Source organism: Phyllobates terribilis, unplaced genomic scaffold, assembly GCF_046119375.1.
Source record: "Phyllobates terribilis strain yellow unplaced genomic scaffold, ASM4611937v1 Scaffold_1__5_contigs__length_1240528914, whole genome shotgun sequence".
In the NCBI taxonomy this organism is placed as follows: Eukaryota; Metazoa; Chordata; class Amphibia; order Anura; family Dendrobatidae; genus Phyllobates; species Phyllobates terribilis.
The window spans coordinates 504,400,584-504,416,400 of NW_027362761.1; the positions used below are offsets into that span (position 1 = coordinate 504,400,584).

Below are 15,817 nucleotides of genomic sequence, written 5' to 3' on the forward strand. Positions count from 1 at the left end.
TGCTGTGCCCATGATGCGGATTTTTCCTCAGCGTAAACGCTGCGCTCAAAAATCCGCAGCATGTCAATTAATTTTGCGTAAACGTGGCGTTTTTGCCGCCATTGGCTAGCATTAGAACGCGCCAATTCCGCAAGACTGCATCTGTACTTGCGCTATTGGTGCGTTCTAATGTGCAGATGGTACCCGAGTGTGGAGGAGAGGAGACTCTCATCCACACCCAGGTACCATTAAAAAAGCTGTAAAAAAAGAATAAAATAAAAAATATATGTATACTTACCTTCTGTTGGCCCGCGCACCGCTCCTGCTTGGTTCCCGGCACTTGGCAGTGAGTTGAAGGACCTGCGCTGACGTCAGAGTCATGTGACGGGTCACGTGACGCTGACGTCGGCAGGTCTTTCAATTCAAAGTTGCCGGCGAGGGAGAACGGAGTGTAAAGCAGGACACCGGGGGCCATCAGAGGGTAAAGTATACATTTATTTTTTATTTTTACCACTCTCTCGGGTCACACTATATAAATCCATGCTGTTTGCATGCTGTTTGCATGGATTTATATAGTGTGACCCGAGAGAGTGGTAAAAATAAAAAATAAATGTATACTTTACCCTCTGATGGCCCCCGGTGTCCTGCTTTACACTCCGTTCTCCCTCGCCGGCAACTTTGAATTGAAAGACCTGCCGACGTCAGCGTCACGTGACCCGTCACATGACTCTGACGTCAGCGCAGGTCCTTCAACTCACTGCCAAGTGCCGGGAACCAAGCAGGAGCGGTGCGCGGGCCAACAGAAGGTAAGTATACATATATTTTTTATTTTATTCTTTTTTTACAGCTTTTTTAATGGTACCTGGGTGTGGATGAGAGTCTCCTCTCCTCCACACTCGGGTACCATCTGCACATTAGAACGCACCAATAGCGCAAGTACAGATGCAGTCTTGCGGAATTGGCGCGTTCTAATGCTAGCCAATGGCGGCAAAAACGCCACGTTTACGCAAAATTAATTGACATGCTGCGGATTTTTGAGCGCAGCGTTTACGCTGAGGAAAAATCCGCATCATGGGCACAGCACATGCGGATTTCAATTGGGGAACATTGCTGCCCTTCTACTATGCGTTTTTAATGCGTTTCCGCAACTGCAAAAACGCCGCGGTAACGCATTAAAAACGCATCGTGTGAACTCAGCCTTACTGATGAAACTTGATCCATTTTTGTCGCATTTGAAAAAAAGTGACGTCTTAATGAGGCCTAAGTCTGAGCCAGTCGCTTCAAGGGCTGACTTCGCCAGAGACAAAGTGCATCTGTCAGTCAGATCGTTAAATGGAACCTGCCAGTTGAAAATGGTATCTGATCTGCATGAAGGATGTTATAAAGCAGGAGGCACTTAACAGAATAATGAACATTTTTGTCGGAAAGGTTTAGGTAAATGTTTTTTATTTATTTAAATCTCTATTGTTTCCATGCATTTGATTCCAGTGGGCGGTTCTATTCAGTGATTGACAGTCCCCCATGTAAGACTGTACATGTAGATAGCGCTATTAATCACTCAGTAGGACCGCCCACTGGACTCATATACATACAAGCTCAAGAGATGGCACTGAATAAAATGCAAGTTATATTTAATCTTTTCTAGCAAACTTGTATATTATTCTTGCACCGCTTCATCTGTATACAATGCTGTTCAAAGCTCGGGCTGCATGTACGTGACAGGCAGGGCTGTGGAGTTGGTAAGCCAAACCTCCGACTCCTCAATTTCCATGACACCGACTCCAAGACTCCCTCATACATTGCTCATGTTTAAGTGATAAATTTACTGTAGCACAGATTCATCTCAGCTAAAAGTCTAGACCCTGAGATCAGGAATAGGACAGACATTTATGGGACATTTCATAACTTTCTCAAATTCTTATGAAAAAATATTCCCCACAAACTGCATTGAACTACTGTACCCAATTTATTATATATTTTAGGAGTCGGAGTTGGTCCATTTTATACCGACTCCATAGCCCTGGTGACAGGTTCCCTTTAACAGGCGTTATATTCACGAGGGTTAGATGGACATTTGGGCTTCTGAAAATATCTGTCCAGGACTTTCCACACTCTGGTCAGAACTACAGCACTAGAGTCAGTGTGCTTTACCGGAAAGGTATCATGAACGGCTTGAACGAAGCTCTCTGCCATGTGACAAGATTGGAAACAGGAGATATTCTTTGTCAAATAAAGTCTCCGGGTGAGAGGAATGGGATGATGAAGGCACTATAGGAGAGTAGGGCATTCACATAACAGGGAAGTCGCTGTCAGTGGGAGTGACTCACCCTTGGAAAGCGGTCAGAGTACCAGGGGCGGTAACGAAAAGAGGAACCAATGATTAATAAATTCTGGCTAATTCTGTCATTGACTGAGATAAGAAAACACCTAAATTGGAAGAAGGATGAAACATGCTACCCTCCAGGGAGAAGGGGTGGTGTTCAAGCAGGCTATGGATGAATGCAGGCAGTACAGGTGGCCTCACACTGGCCTGAGGAGGTGGAGGCAAAGAGAAGATGGAGGACCTAGCTAGCACATGCACTAATCCCCAGATAGTGGTTAGTGATAGCCCCAGGGGATAGGCAATGACTACCGGTTGAGAGATGTTCAAGGCCAGTCACAGTAAGCAGAGATGTGGCTCTTGCAGTACTCTGTTGGTCACAGAGATGGACTTTGCTTGTACGGACACTGGCCAAGGAAGGAGCTGCCCTACTTTGCATGTTGAAACTAACACCTGTTGTCACGCTGTCATTAGCAAAAGCTGAGGAGGCGAATGCTAGCATGGCGGGAAAGAGTGACTGAGGAGAGAGAATCCTGCACAGAAGAACCAAGTAAAGTTCTTATGGGCCCAATAATCAAAAGAGAGGCATACAGGAATAGGCAGCAAGCAGATGGTAACATTTTCGGAGCCCAACAATGGATGGGAGGGCCACTGCTGCGGAGCAGGAGAAGGAAAAAGCAGAGTGGAGGCCAGAGGAAACTTGCAAGGGGAGAGCAAGGTAAAAAGGAGCTGCAAGGAGAGCTGGGGGAGCTTGTTGCAGGAAACACTGCAGCGAAGAAACATACAGCCTTCTCTTGTAACCCAGTCTTCAATTACATAACATCTTCACTCTCTGCTACCCGCAACGCTTTGGGTGGCAAGCGGTTAAAAGTGTGGGACATGGAAAGGAAAAAAAAGACATGTAGGCACAGCGGTTCTGGTCCTGCCATCACTGAGAGGAAAGACAGTGTGACTGGTTCAGCATTACATTTTTCAGCTATTAGGAAAACCCAGTTAAGAGCATTCTACCTCTTTGTCTCTGAAGAGACAATTTTCATATCTCCCATAGGAGCATTGCGGCTTAAAAGTCTCCTCACCTCGGCATGTCAGGCTTAATATGTCACGCTCTGCAAGGAGAAATGTTACCCCTTGGATCCCGGTCAGACGCCTCTCAACCAGCTAAATCAGATCTCACACTTTGCACTGAGGGGAGGCAGTACCCCGAAACACAGTGTCTGCAAATTGAGATTCTGGTTCTGGCCTTTATCCTAAGTCATGTGACAAGGCTCGTTAGAGAGTCAATATTGACTTTTAGGATTGCTGCTTCCTATAGGTGGCGCTAGAGTTCTAGTCCTCTTCCTCTCTGAAGAGACTCTTCAGATTTTGTGTTATACTATGCCTGATGAAGAGACCTGCGAAGTCTCAAAAGCTTTGCAACTTGTTACCATCTTTTCAGATAGCCATTAAAAAGTATCAACCACTGAGGACTCTCAAATCTAAATATTTTTCATAAAAAGGAAGAAACAGACCTAGAGAACACAGATCTGTCTGCCTCCTATGTGACACTAAGTTAAACTGACCTAGCTCTTTGCCAGTAGATGGCTGTAGATTGCATGGGACAAATCGACTTTTTCTTTGTTCCTAGTGCCATCCTCCTCATCCACGGCTCTTGAGTCCTCAATCATCTTAATGTACCCCCACTATCTATTTTTGCATGTGATGCATTTGCTGGAAAAAAAAACAAAAAAACATACTTGCTACATTGTACTGTTACTACGTGAAATGACAAATTTGGTCAGAGCAAATACCACCATAAATATATATATATATACAAACCAGTTTAATGAAGAACATCTACTAACATTAGGTCATGATTTCTAAGTGTGCAATATCCCTTATAGGAAGCCATCATGTAAAACAACATGCCACACAGTTAGAAGGCACTGAAGTTTTACTTTGTGATCTAACGTAATGAAAAAAAAAAAACAGCACCACAACTTTCTCAGTCCAGCAACCCTAATGATTGAGACTTACCCTACTGGACTCTACAATCTAAGGGTGTGTTTACACTGGGGTTTTCAGGAATTTTTGGAGCAGAAACTCTCCAATTCTTCTTGTAGTTTTTTTTAACTTCTCAATGATTTTGGAAAATTTCTGCCCCAAAAGCTCCTTAAAAAGAACTCAGTGCGAACATGCCATAAGAAATCTTTAAAGAAAGTTAGTCTGGAGAAAAAGGTCAGTAACAGCGGAGTTCATTTTTCTTGCTGTCGATAGAACAATCTGGGTTCCAATAAAACTGCATCATCTTCTAACAGAGTGAATGACACAAATAGAAAATACACATGTAACAAGAAAATGACAACCCTGCAAGAGAAGTAGTGTCATATACAAAATGTTGCCGTATTGCAGAGAAAAAAAAAAAAAAAATACTTCATATACTTTGCATTTTTAGTAGTAAAACTGAACAGAACTGTTAATCATCGTCAGTTTCAGAGTTTTGAGGGAATATTTGACAAGTTAAAAAAGACCCTACAACACAGTAATATACGATGCTTCCGCTGTGCATCCGTTATGTTAAAAATAAAATATACATTTGTGTTACTGGCAGTATTTGCAACTTTCTGACAGAGGTGAACATACATAGATAAAGAAAAAAAAATCAAGCCATAGTGACAAATTTACAAAATGTCAATACTTGATGGAAATGATTCGGGTTTAAAATTACCTTCTTTAGGCAAATATATACTAACCAACACTGTAGTGAACCAAATTTACAAAAAAAAAATATTGATACCAATAGAGTCCTATACGGACACACATAATGCCCACATCATGTTCATTGAGGAACCAAATGAACACATCTAGCATCTTGGCTGTGAATTCATAAAGATCCAGGAGTCGCGATCAGGCTTATACCACTTCTGTTCTTCTTGACCTACTGTATTCATTCATTGTACAGTTCCCATTCTGCAGAGAGTCTCCATCTGCAATGTTTTCATCATTGAATTCATTCACAGTATTCAAGTCATCCTTTATGTTATCCTTTTCCTGTAAGCAAAGCAAGGGGACACTTCAGTTTCAAGGCAAGAAGCATGAAATGAAATCGCTGCACTTACACACACACATGTAATAAACAGTGAAAAGTAAAAAAGTTTTAAAAAATATCATAAAAATAAGAAAAACATAAGTTTAAATCACCTCCTTTTTCCCCTATAAAAAATAAAGACAATAAAAAAAATGTAAAAATAGACATATGTGGTATTAACATGTTCAAAAGAGCTCAATCTAACATAACTGACCTGGGCAAATTGCGGCTTGTGGGCCACATCCGGCCCTCTGGCTGTTTCAGTCCGGCCCGCACACAGAGACAGCTGAAGAGCTGAAACAGTGGCCCACGGATGCAGACAGCAGTGAATACGTTGGTGAATGACGGGGCGAGAGCTCCATCTTCCACCAATCAGTGTGTGAAACACCAGACACGATTATGTCATCTCATTGCACTGCTGCACAGGAGACAGGACTGGGAGCGAGGTGAGTGTGTGGTCTTGTTTTTTTTCATGTGTATGAGATATTTGTATGCATATAGGAGGCTAGGTTAGGGCTTATACTGTATATAGGAGGCTATGTGGGGGGGCTCATACTATATTTTGTGAGTATATATGGGGCACATGTTGTATATAAGAGGCTGTGGGGCTCACTGTAGATAGTGAGGTAATGTGAGGGGCTCATACTGTATAGTGGTGGCTATGTGAGGGGCTCATACTGTATAGTGGAGGCTATGTAAGGGGCTCATACTGTATAGTGGAGGCTATGTGAGGGGCTCATACTGTATAGTGGAGGCTATGTGAGGGGCTCATACTGTATAGTGGAGGCTATGTAAGGGGCTCATACTGTATAGTGGAGGCTATGTGAGGGGCTCATACTGTATAGTGGAGGCTATGTGAGGGGCTCATACTGTATAGTGGAGGCTATGTGAGGGGCTCATACTGTATAGTGGAGGCTATGTAAGGGGCTCATACTGTATAGTGGAGGCTATGTGAGGGGCTCATACTGTATAGTGGAGGCTATGTGAGGGCTCATACTGTAATATAGAGATGCTATGTGGGGGCTCATATTGTATATAATTGGCTCACACTATATATAGAGGCTGTGTATGGGTTCTTACGGTATGGGGCTTTGTGCGGGCTCATATTGTATATAGGGGGATGACAGCATACTTAATTCTGCTCAATATGAAGTGATACAATTAATATAGAATCATAGAATCATAGAATGGTAGAGTTGGAAGGGACCTCCTGGGTCATCTGGTCCAACCCCCTGCTCAAAGCAATTAATTATTAATTATAATTATATAAATAATTATAATTAATATGTTCATATTAATATTGAGCAGAATTAATTTCAGCCTATTGGTTAGGCCCTTCACAACACTCACAGTCTCTCATGTGGCCCCTCTGGAAAATGAATTGCCCACCCCTGTATGAAAATTGAAAAATAATTAACCTGATTGATAAACACCGTAAACTGAAATAAAAATTCAAAACACAAAATTTGGTTGCCGCAATACTGCCAAAAAAATGCTGAAAGAAGTGATGAAATGTCATGTTTATCCCAAAATAGTATAATTATAAACATTGTCTCACCTCGCAAAAAATAAGCCATCGACCAAAAAATGAAAGCGTTACAGGTCTCAGAAACTGGCGACACAATCAAAAACAATTTTTTTTTTCACCACTAAAATAATCAAAAAACTTGACAAGTTTGGTATCGCCATAATCGTACTGATGAAGAGAGAATCATATTGCCAAGTCACTTTTACCACACAATGTACGTCTTAAATACAATTTCCAAAAAACAATGTTAGATCTGAAGGTTTGGTTTTTTTTTTACAATTTCTTTGCACTTGGATTTTTTTTCCAGTTTTCTAGAGCCCTACTTGGTAAAACGAATGGTGTCTTTCAAAAGTACAACTCGTCATGCAAAAAATAAGCCTTCATACGTCTATGTCAACAGGAGAATAAAAAAGTTATAGCTCTTGGAAGAACGGGAGGAAAAATCGAAAACGAAAAGTGGCCAAACTTAAACCAAATCCATAGATAATAATTTTAAGACGACTGAAAGCCGTGGTGTATGATCCCAAAGCTTTGTAAGACATCAACAAGGCTAGCAGCCTGCTCTGGAAAACCTAGAAACCCTCCACATCCTACAATCCTGCAGAATAAGTTTAATAACTTTTCATGTTGTAAAGGACATGGTTGCAAGACTTGACGGCCATTCTTTTATACTTTTGCAAGTTAATGACATATATAATTATTAATTATATTTGGTAAAAATGTCAGTCAGGGTAGAACAGTATAAAAATGCTAATGTGCATAACCTGTTCCGGTAGTGATTAACCCTTTTCTGACGTATGACCTAATAGTACGTCTTGGTGACCTGGGCCGATTGGACCAATGACGTACTATTAGGTCATATGGCAATCGCGCTGCACACAAGCCGTGCGATCGCCGCCGGGTGTCAGCTGATAGTCACAGCTGTACTATGTGCAGGGAGCGGTCCTGCACCACTCCCGGCACATTAACCCCCTCAATGCTGCGATCGAAGTCGATCACAGCATTGCGGTGGCAAGGGGAGGTGATCGCAATACTCACCACCTCTTCTGGCCTCCAGCGCTGTCTGCCGTGGCTTCCTGGATGTTGCCATGACGACCTGATGTTGTCATGACAACATCCGGATCACCAGACAGCAGGAAGATTCTTTGGGCATGCGCAGTGCATGACCAAACGATCTTCTCCCTGTGCAGCACTGACAGCCTGCACGGCACAGGGATGGTGCTGCATTCCTGTGCCATGCAGGCGATCAGAATAAAAAAAGTGAAAGTCCCATAGTGGGACCCAGAATAAAAGTCCAAAAAGTGTTAAAAAATGAAAAAATAAAAATAAAAAATTGTAAAAATATCTAAAAAAATAAATAAATAAAAATAAAAATATTTTTTTCTATTAAATAGCTTTTATTGTGTAAAAGCGCCAAAACATAGAAAAACTATATAAATGTGGTACCGCTGTAAACGTACTGACCCGAAGAATAAAGCTGCCTTATCAATTTTACCACACGCAGAACGGCATAAAAAGAAACATAAAAAAATTCTGGAATTGCTGTTTTTTGTTTATTCTGCCTCCCAAAAATCGGAATAGAAAGCGATCAAAAATTTGACGTGCCTGAAAATGGCACCAATAAAAACGTCAACTCATCCCGCAATAAACAAGCTGTCACATGACTCTGTCGGCCAAAATATGGAAAAATTATAGCTCTGAAAATATGGCGATGCAAAAACTAGATTTTGCAAAAAATGCGTCTTTTAGTGTGTGACAGCTGTCAGTCATAAAAACCCCGATATGAATCTAGTATCGCTGTAATCGAACCGACTCGAAGAATAAAGTCGTCTAATCACTTATACCGCACGAGGAACGGCGTAAAAAATAAACTTTAGGGTTAGGGATGTGTTAGGGTTGTGATGGGGTTGGGATTTTTTTCAAAAGTAAAAAAAAAAAAAGATGACGATATGGCGACTAGTGTTGAGAGCAAGTGCTTGCTACTTGAGTTTGCATCGGGTGCTCGGGTATGCACTAACTATCGCGGGTGTTCAAGTGACATGCTCGAGTCTCTGCTCCATATACTTCGTGGCCAAAAAAAACTTGCGGGATTGCCTGCCATGCACAAGCGATCCCCGCATGTTTTTTTGGGGTGTCTAATAACCATGAAACATGCGAGCGGGCACTCAAGCAGGTCACTCGAGCACCCACGATACATGGTGCATACCTGAGTACCGGATGCAAACTCAAGTAGCGAGCACTTGCGCTCAAGACTAATGACAACTTATTCAATATGATGACCTAATGTTATCAAATTCTGTGTCGTACCTCTGGATTCAAAATGTTCACTATACCCCTTGATAAAATCCTTGAGGGGTGTAGTTTCCAATATGGGGTCACTTGTGGGGGGGGTGTTTCCACTGTTTAGGCATATCAGGGGCTCTCCAAACGCGACATGGCGTCCGCTCTCAATTCCAGCCAATTTTGCGTTCAAAAAGTCACACAATGCTCCTTCCCTTCTGAACTCTGCCGTTCGCCCAAACACTGTATTTCCCCCACATATGGGGTATTGGCGTACTCAGGAGAAATTGCACAACAGTTTTTGGGGTCCATTTTTTCCTCTTACCCTTGTGAAAATAAAAAAATTGGGGCTAAAACATTATTTTTGTGGAAAAAGTTAGATTTTTTTATTTTCATTTTCACGGCTCCACGTTATAAACTTCTGCAAAGCACTTGGGGGTTCAGGGTGCTCACCACACATCTAGATAAGTTCCCTGAGGGGTCTAGTTAACAAAATGGTGTCACTTGTGGGGTTTTTCCACTGTTTAGACACATCAGGGGCACATCCGCTAAGTATTCAAGCAAATTTTACATTCAAAAAGTCAAATGGCGCTCCTTCCCTTCCGAACCCTGCCATGCGCCCAAACAGTGGTTTTCCCACACATATGCGGTATCTGCTTACTCAGGAGAAATTGCAACAACAAACTGCATGGTACAATTTCTTCTGTTACCCTTATGAAAAAGCAAAATTTGGGGCTGAAAAACATTTTTGTGGGAAAAATGTGAAAATTTTATTTTTACGGCTCAATGTTCTAAATTCCTGTGAAGCACCTGGGGGTTCAAGGTGCTCACCACACATCTAAATAAGTTCCCTGAGGGGTCTAGTTACCAAAATGGTGTCACTTGTGGGGGATTCCACCATTTGGGCACATCAGGGGCTCTCCAAATGCAACATGGCATCCGCTAATTATTCAAGCAAATATTACATTTAAAAGTCAAATGGCGCTCCTTCTCTTCCGAACTCTGCCGTGCGCCCAAACAGTAGTTTTCCCCCACATATGGGGTATCAGCGTGCTCAGGAGGAATTGCACAACAAATTGCATGGTGCAATTTCTCCTGTTACCCTTATGAAAATGCAAAATTGGAGGCTGAAAAACATTTTTGTTGCAAAAATGTGAAAATGTTATTTTTACGGCTCAATGTTCTAAACTTCTGTGAAGCACTTGGGGGTTCAAGGTGCACACCACACATCTAGATAAGTTACCTGAGGGGTCTAGTTTCCAAAATGGTGTCACCTGTGGGGGGTTTCTACTGTTTAGGCACATCAGGGGCTCTCCAAAAGCAACATGGCGTCCGTGTCAAGCAAATTTTACATTCAAAAAGACAAATGGCGCTCCTTCTCTTCCGAGCTCTGCTGTGCGCTCAAACAGTGGTTTTTCCCCACGTATGAGGTATCTGCGTGCTCAGGGGAAATTGCACAACAAATTTTGGGGTCAATTTTTTCTGTTAGCCATGCGAAAATAAAAAAAATTGGGTCTAAAGTAACATTTTTGTGAAAAAAGTTAAATGTTAATTTTTTTCTTCCACATTCCAAAAATTCCTGTGACGCACCTGAAGGGTTAATAAAGTTCTTGAATGCGGTTTTGAGCACCTTGAGGGGTGCAGTTTTTAGAATGGTGTCACTTTTGGGTATTTTCTGTCATAAAGACCCCTCAAAGTGACTTCAAATGTGATGTGCTCCCTAAAAAAATGGTTTTGTAAATTTTGTTGTAAAAATGAGAAATCGCTGGTCATCTTTTAACCCTTATAGCTCCCTAACAAAAAAAAATTTTGGTTCCAAAATTGTGCTGATATAAAGTAGACATGTGGGAAATGTTATTTATTAACTATTTTGTGTGACATATCTCTCTGATTTCAGGACATAAAAATTCAAATTTTGAACATTGCAAAATTTTCGCCAAATTTCCGCTTTTTTCACAAATAAACACAAGTGATATCGAAGAAATTTTACCACAATCATGAAGTACAATATGTCACGAAAAAACATTCTCAGAATCAGTGGGATCTGTTGAAGCGTTCCAGAGTAATTACCTCATAAAGTGACAGTGGTCAGAATTGTAAAAATTGGCCCGGTCATTAACATGCAAACCACCCTCGGGGGTAAAGGGGTTAATACAGCATCACATATAGGTAATGTCACTAGAAACAGATAATATGTGGTGCGACAGGCACTTATTACCAGAACACAATATGACGCACACCTTTGCAGTTCTTACCCATTTCTTGTGCTTATCGCATGAGTCTCTCCTCATTTCTTTGCCTTTATTGCTATTTTTCTTTGATGAGGAACGATCACTTTCCCTTCTATCTCCGCTGTGATCCCCTTCTTTCCCTCTCTTCTTCTCTTTCCTATTTTTTTTTTTAAAAAAACATTAATTACAAATTTGCAACAACTTTGAGAAAGACTGAATTATAGTATTACTCCAGTAAGAAAGACTTACCCAAAAGATAAGTGATAACTTCTAGGTCAGTGAGGGTCCGACCGCTGAGACCACCATCGATCGTCAAAAGAAAGTACACTTCGCACTGCCGTTCTACTCATTCAATTTGGGATTGTTGGGAGTCCCAAGGAGAATGAACAGAGAGCAAGTGTGCATGCTCAACTGCAGTTATGTTCTGGCGATCGGTGGGGTCTCAGCAGTGGGACCCCCACCAAATGAGACGTTATCACTTTTCACGCAGATAGGCATTAAGGGGGTTGTTCGGGCCTTAGGCTACAAGTCTGTAGTCACTCTATGTGACTGCAGACTTGTGAATCCTCACAGCACTGTGAGGATTCTCTGGCGCTGGGAGCAATTTTCATACATGCAGTCACAAGACGACTAGACTTGCGCAGCCTCACTTAATACAAGTGTATACTGACACGTCTAGTCGGAATGTGGCCAGAAATATTTAAATTGCAGTCACATGACAATCCTCACAGCGCGCCTGCAGACTTGTAGATTACAGCCAGACAACTACTTTAACTTATTATTGAAATACCTTTACATTATTTATTCTTTGTCAAGGTGTAAGAGAACAAAAATATTGTTTCTCCAAGGAACACACCAGGAAAAACCTATATTGTATTAAGTCTGTCTAGAACAGAGCTTGAGTGGCACAACTCCTGAACCCCTACAAGCCCTGAACTTGGCACAGCCCAATATTGCCCTGAAGTGTTTCTTGTGATGTGATGGCCCATCACAAGGAGATCTTCGGAATGAACAAAACACCTAAATAATTGTTTGCAAATTGAATATTACCTTCTGGGTGAAGGAGACCTTGAAACCTTCTTGACAGATTTAGAACTTTTGGGGGATTTGGAATGACTTTGACTCCTTCTTTTACGCCTTTCCCTAAAATGAAAAGTGTGTACAACAATAGCTTTAATTAAAGGAGTTGTCCACTACTTTCACATTGATGCCCTATCCACCCTCAGCCGTTATCGGTGCTGGCGGCAGCAGCCGCAGATCGGAAGTCCTTGCCTGCGGTGCTTGGCTGTCAAGTTGTAGTGGCCGAAGCGGGGTACTACACATCCGCCTCCTATTCAATTGAATTGGAAGTGGATGTGTAGTACCCTGCTGCGGCCACTACAGATGGACGGCCAAGCACCAAAGGTAGGCACTTCCGGACAGCGGCCGCCGCCACTGATAGCAGCTGATTGTCAGGTGTTCCACGTGCAGGACCCCGGCCGATCATACACTGATGCCCCTTCCTATGGATAGGGCATCATTGTGAAAGTAGCGGACACCTCCTTTAATATCCTCCATTAAAACTTACACACTTCACTACACAAAAAAAGAGGCCCCATTCTGGCTGTCATCATAAAAATACAAACGCTATGGCAGAACAAAAGAGAAGACAGAGATGAATGTATAGTTGCCACCAAAAATCTCTGTGGCATCAATGGGTTTTAATCAATCCCATTCTTGTTCATGGGGCTTGCAATGGTGCATCCATAGAAGAGGATTAAAGGGAACCTGTCAGTATATAAACTAATATATATATGTATATATATACATACATACATACATACACACTAGTGGCCAAAATTGAGGCAACACCTGCAGTTTTTCACCATCACTAATATTTAATGAAAGTTTTCACTGACATACTTACTTGAACACACACCCTCTTCAGCGATATGTATTCTATGTTTGTTTATAGTGACCTAGGTGTGATTTAAGACCAATATTGTGCGATTAAAAGGCGGCTTTTATATTTTAAAGCCAGTTTGTCATCAAAAGCAATTACATGTTTTCGTTCTCAAAGTGTGTAAGCGGTTTCAAGAGACTGGTTTGATAAAGAGTAAACCACGTAGAGGAAGAAAGGAGGCTACAACTCCTCAGACTGATAGAAGAATTGTTAGAATCGCCCTAAATAACAGGAAATCAACTGCTGTTGACATCAACAAGGAGCTTGTCAACACTGGAGTGACAGTGTCCAATCGGACGGTTCGACGACGATTGGTAAACGCGGGGTTAAGAGCCAGAATACCACGTAAAAAGCCATTTTTGAATGCCTCACAGCGTCAGAAACGTCTGCAGGGGCCAAAGAACATTCTAAATGGAGAAATGTTTTATGGAGCGATGAGACACGCATATCCATCTTTGTCAGCGACGGTGTCCGCTACGTTCGACGGCGACCTGGAGAGGACTGGTTGCCAGAGGGTACAGTACCCACCATGAAGCATCCTCTGAGTGTTATGGTAGGGGGCTGCGTGTCCAGAGATGCGGTTGGTCGGCTGCAGGTAACTGAAGGAACAGTTCATGCTGAAAAGTACATCAAGGAAGTCCTTCAGCCTAAACTCATTCCTTCAGCACGTGATGTGTTTGGTGAAGGTACACCGTTTATTTTTCAGCAAGATGGAGCCCCATGCCATACAGCTAAAAAATGTCTCTCTTGGGTCAAGGACAAAAATGTCCAGCTATTGAAATGGCCAGGAAACAGCCCAGATCTCCATCCTATTGAGAATCTCTGGGCTCAGCTCAAAAGAGCGGTGTCAAAACAGCGGGCTTCAAGGAAGCAGGAACTCATTGCAGCCATCATCAACTCAGGGTTTCATATCATCACACCATCTGATTTAAACAAACTGGTAGATAGCATGCCAAGTAGATGCCAGTCAGTTATCAAGGCCAAGGGCTGTCCAACTAAGTATTAACATTCTAGTGTTAGATATGAAAATAGGACAAATAGAGGGATTTTTGGTACTCACCGTAAAATCTCTTTCTTGGAGCCTTCATTGGGGGACACAGGACCATGGGTGTATGCTCTTGTCACTATGAGGTTGACACTAGGCAAAAAAGAAAAAGCTCCTCCTGCGCAGTATACACCCGCCTACAGGCACCAAGCTCACCAGTTAGTGGCTAAAGCAGTAGGAGGAACTTAAACAATTAACTATGCAATGCCCAACGTGGCACAACCGCGAAAACTATATTAGATGCCCAACAGGGCCAACTGTACTTATGCCCAAAATCAGGGAGGGTGCTGTGTCCCCCAATGAAGGCTCCAAGAAAGATTTTACGGTGAGTACCAAAAATCCCTCTTTATCGCTTCATTGGGGGACACAGGACCATGGGACGTCCAAAAGCAGTCCCTAGGGTGGGAGAACAAAAAAAGGTAGCCACAGACTAGGTCTGACTGCAGGCAAGTGCTGCCTGCAGAACCTTCCGTCCAAGACTGGCATCAGCCGAGGAATAAGTGTGGACCTTATAAAACCTTAAAAAGGTGTGGAGTGAAGATCATGTTGCGGCCTTACAGATCTGAGAAGCTGAAGCCTGATGGCAAACAGCCCAAGAGGCCCCCACCGCCCGGGTGGAGTGAGCCCTTACCCCCGGAGGGGGAGATTTGTCTGAGACGCGATATGCTTCCAAAATGGTAGAACGTATCCAACAGGCGATTGTCAACTTGGAAGCAGGGAGATCCCTGCGACGTCCCTCAGGAACGACAAACAGGGCGTCCGAACGACAAAGGGAAGCCGTTCTAGAAAGGTACACACGTAGAGCTCTGACCAGATCCATTTTGTGCAGGGATTTCTCCCAAGGGTGCACTGGGGCCGCGCAGAAGGAAGGCAAAACAGATGGATTTTGGTAAGACCTTACCTGTAAAATCCTTTTCAGCGAAGGAAGGAAGGGAGACACAGATCCATTACTAGTGGGTAGGCAGAGCCCCACAGGGATAGTTCACCTCAGATTAGAAAAAAGTGACGACCGGCCCCTCCAGCTTAGCCTCCTCCTACTCCCATGTTCTTCAGTCCGTACACAAGCTAAGGAACAGCAGATAACACCAGCGGAACAACACAACCCCTTCCGAAAATTCAGAAATGCGAGAGAACAGGTTATGCATATAACAGAAAGAACACACAGTCCCAGGCACTACTCACTGGACCTGACAACTGCGATGAGCTGGCAATGCTGGAACAGAGCCCTAGCACGCCGACCCCAGCCCAGATAACCGCCATCAGAGAGGAGTCGCGCCGCATCTGGAAAACAATAATACACTTCTGCCATGGGAGGGTGCTGTGTCTCCCTTCCTTCCTTCGCTGAAAAGGATTTTACAGGTAAGGTCTTACCAAAATCCGTCTTTCAGCAGCAGAAGAGAAGGAAGGGAGACACAGATCCATTACTAG

The 15,817-nt window shown here is 42.8% G+C and overlaps 1 protein-coding gene across 1 annotated transcript in view; it reads right to left on the reverse strand.

The window, feature by feature from the left end:
- Positions 1 to 4,689: 4,689 nt before the first annotated feature.
- The window catches only part of SREK1 (splicing regulatory glutamic acid and lysine rich protein 1), a 62,017-nt gene continuing 50,889 nt past the window's right edge, over positions 4,690 to 15,817 (reverse strand). The window contains exons 11-13 of the mRNA XM_073680220.1: positions 12,453 to 12,545; positions 11,427 to 11,559; positions 4,690 to 5,326 (exon numbers count right to left, since the gene is read on the reverse strand). Of these exons, the coding sequence (XP_073536321.1) occupies positions 5,189 to 5,326; positions 11,427 to 11,559; positions 12,453 to 12,545 (364 nt within the window). The 3' untranslated portion in view covers positions 4,690 to 5,188. The remainder of the gene's footprint in view (positions 5,327 to 11,426; positions 11,560 to 12,452; positions 12,546 to 15,817) is intronic.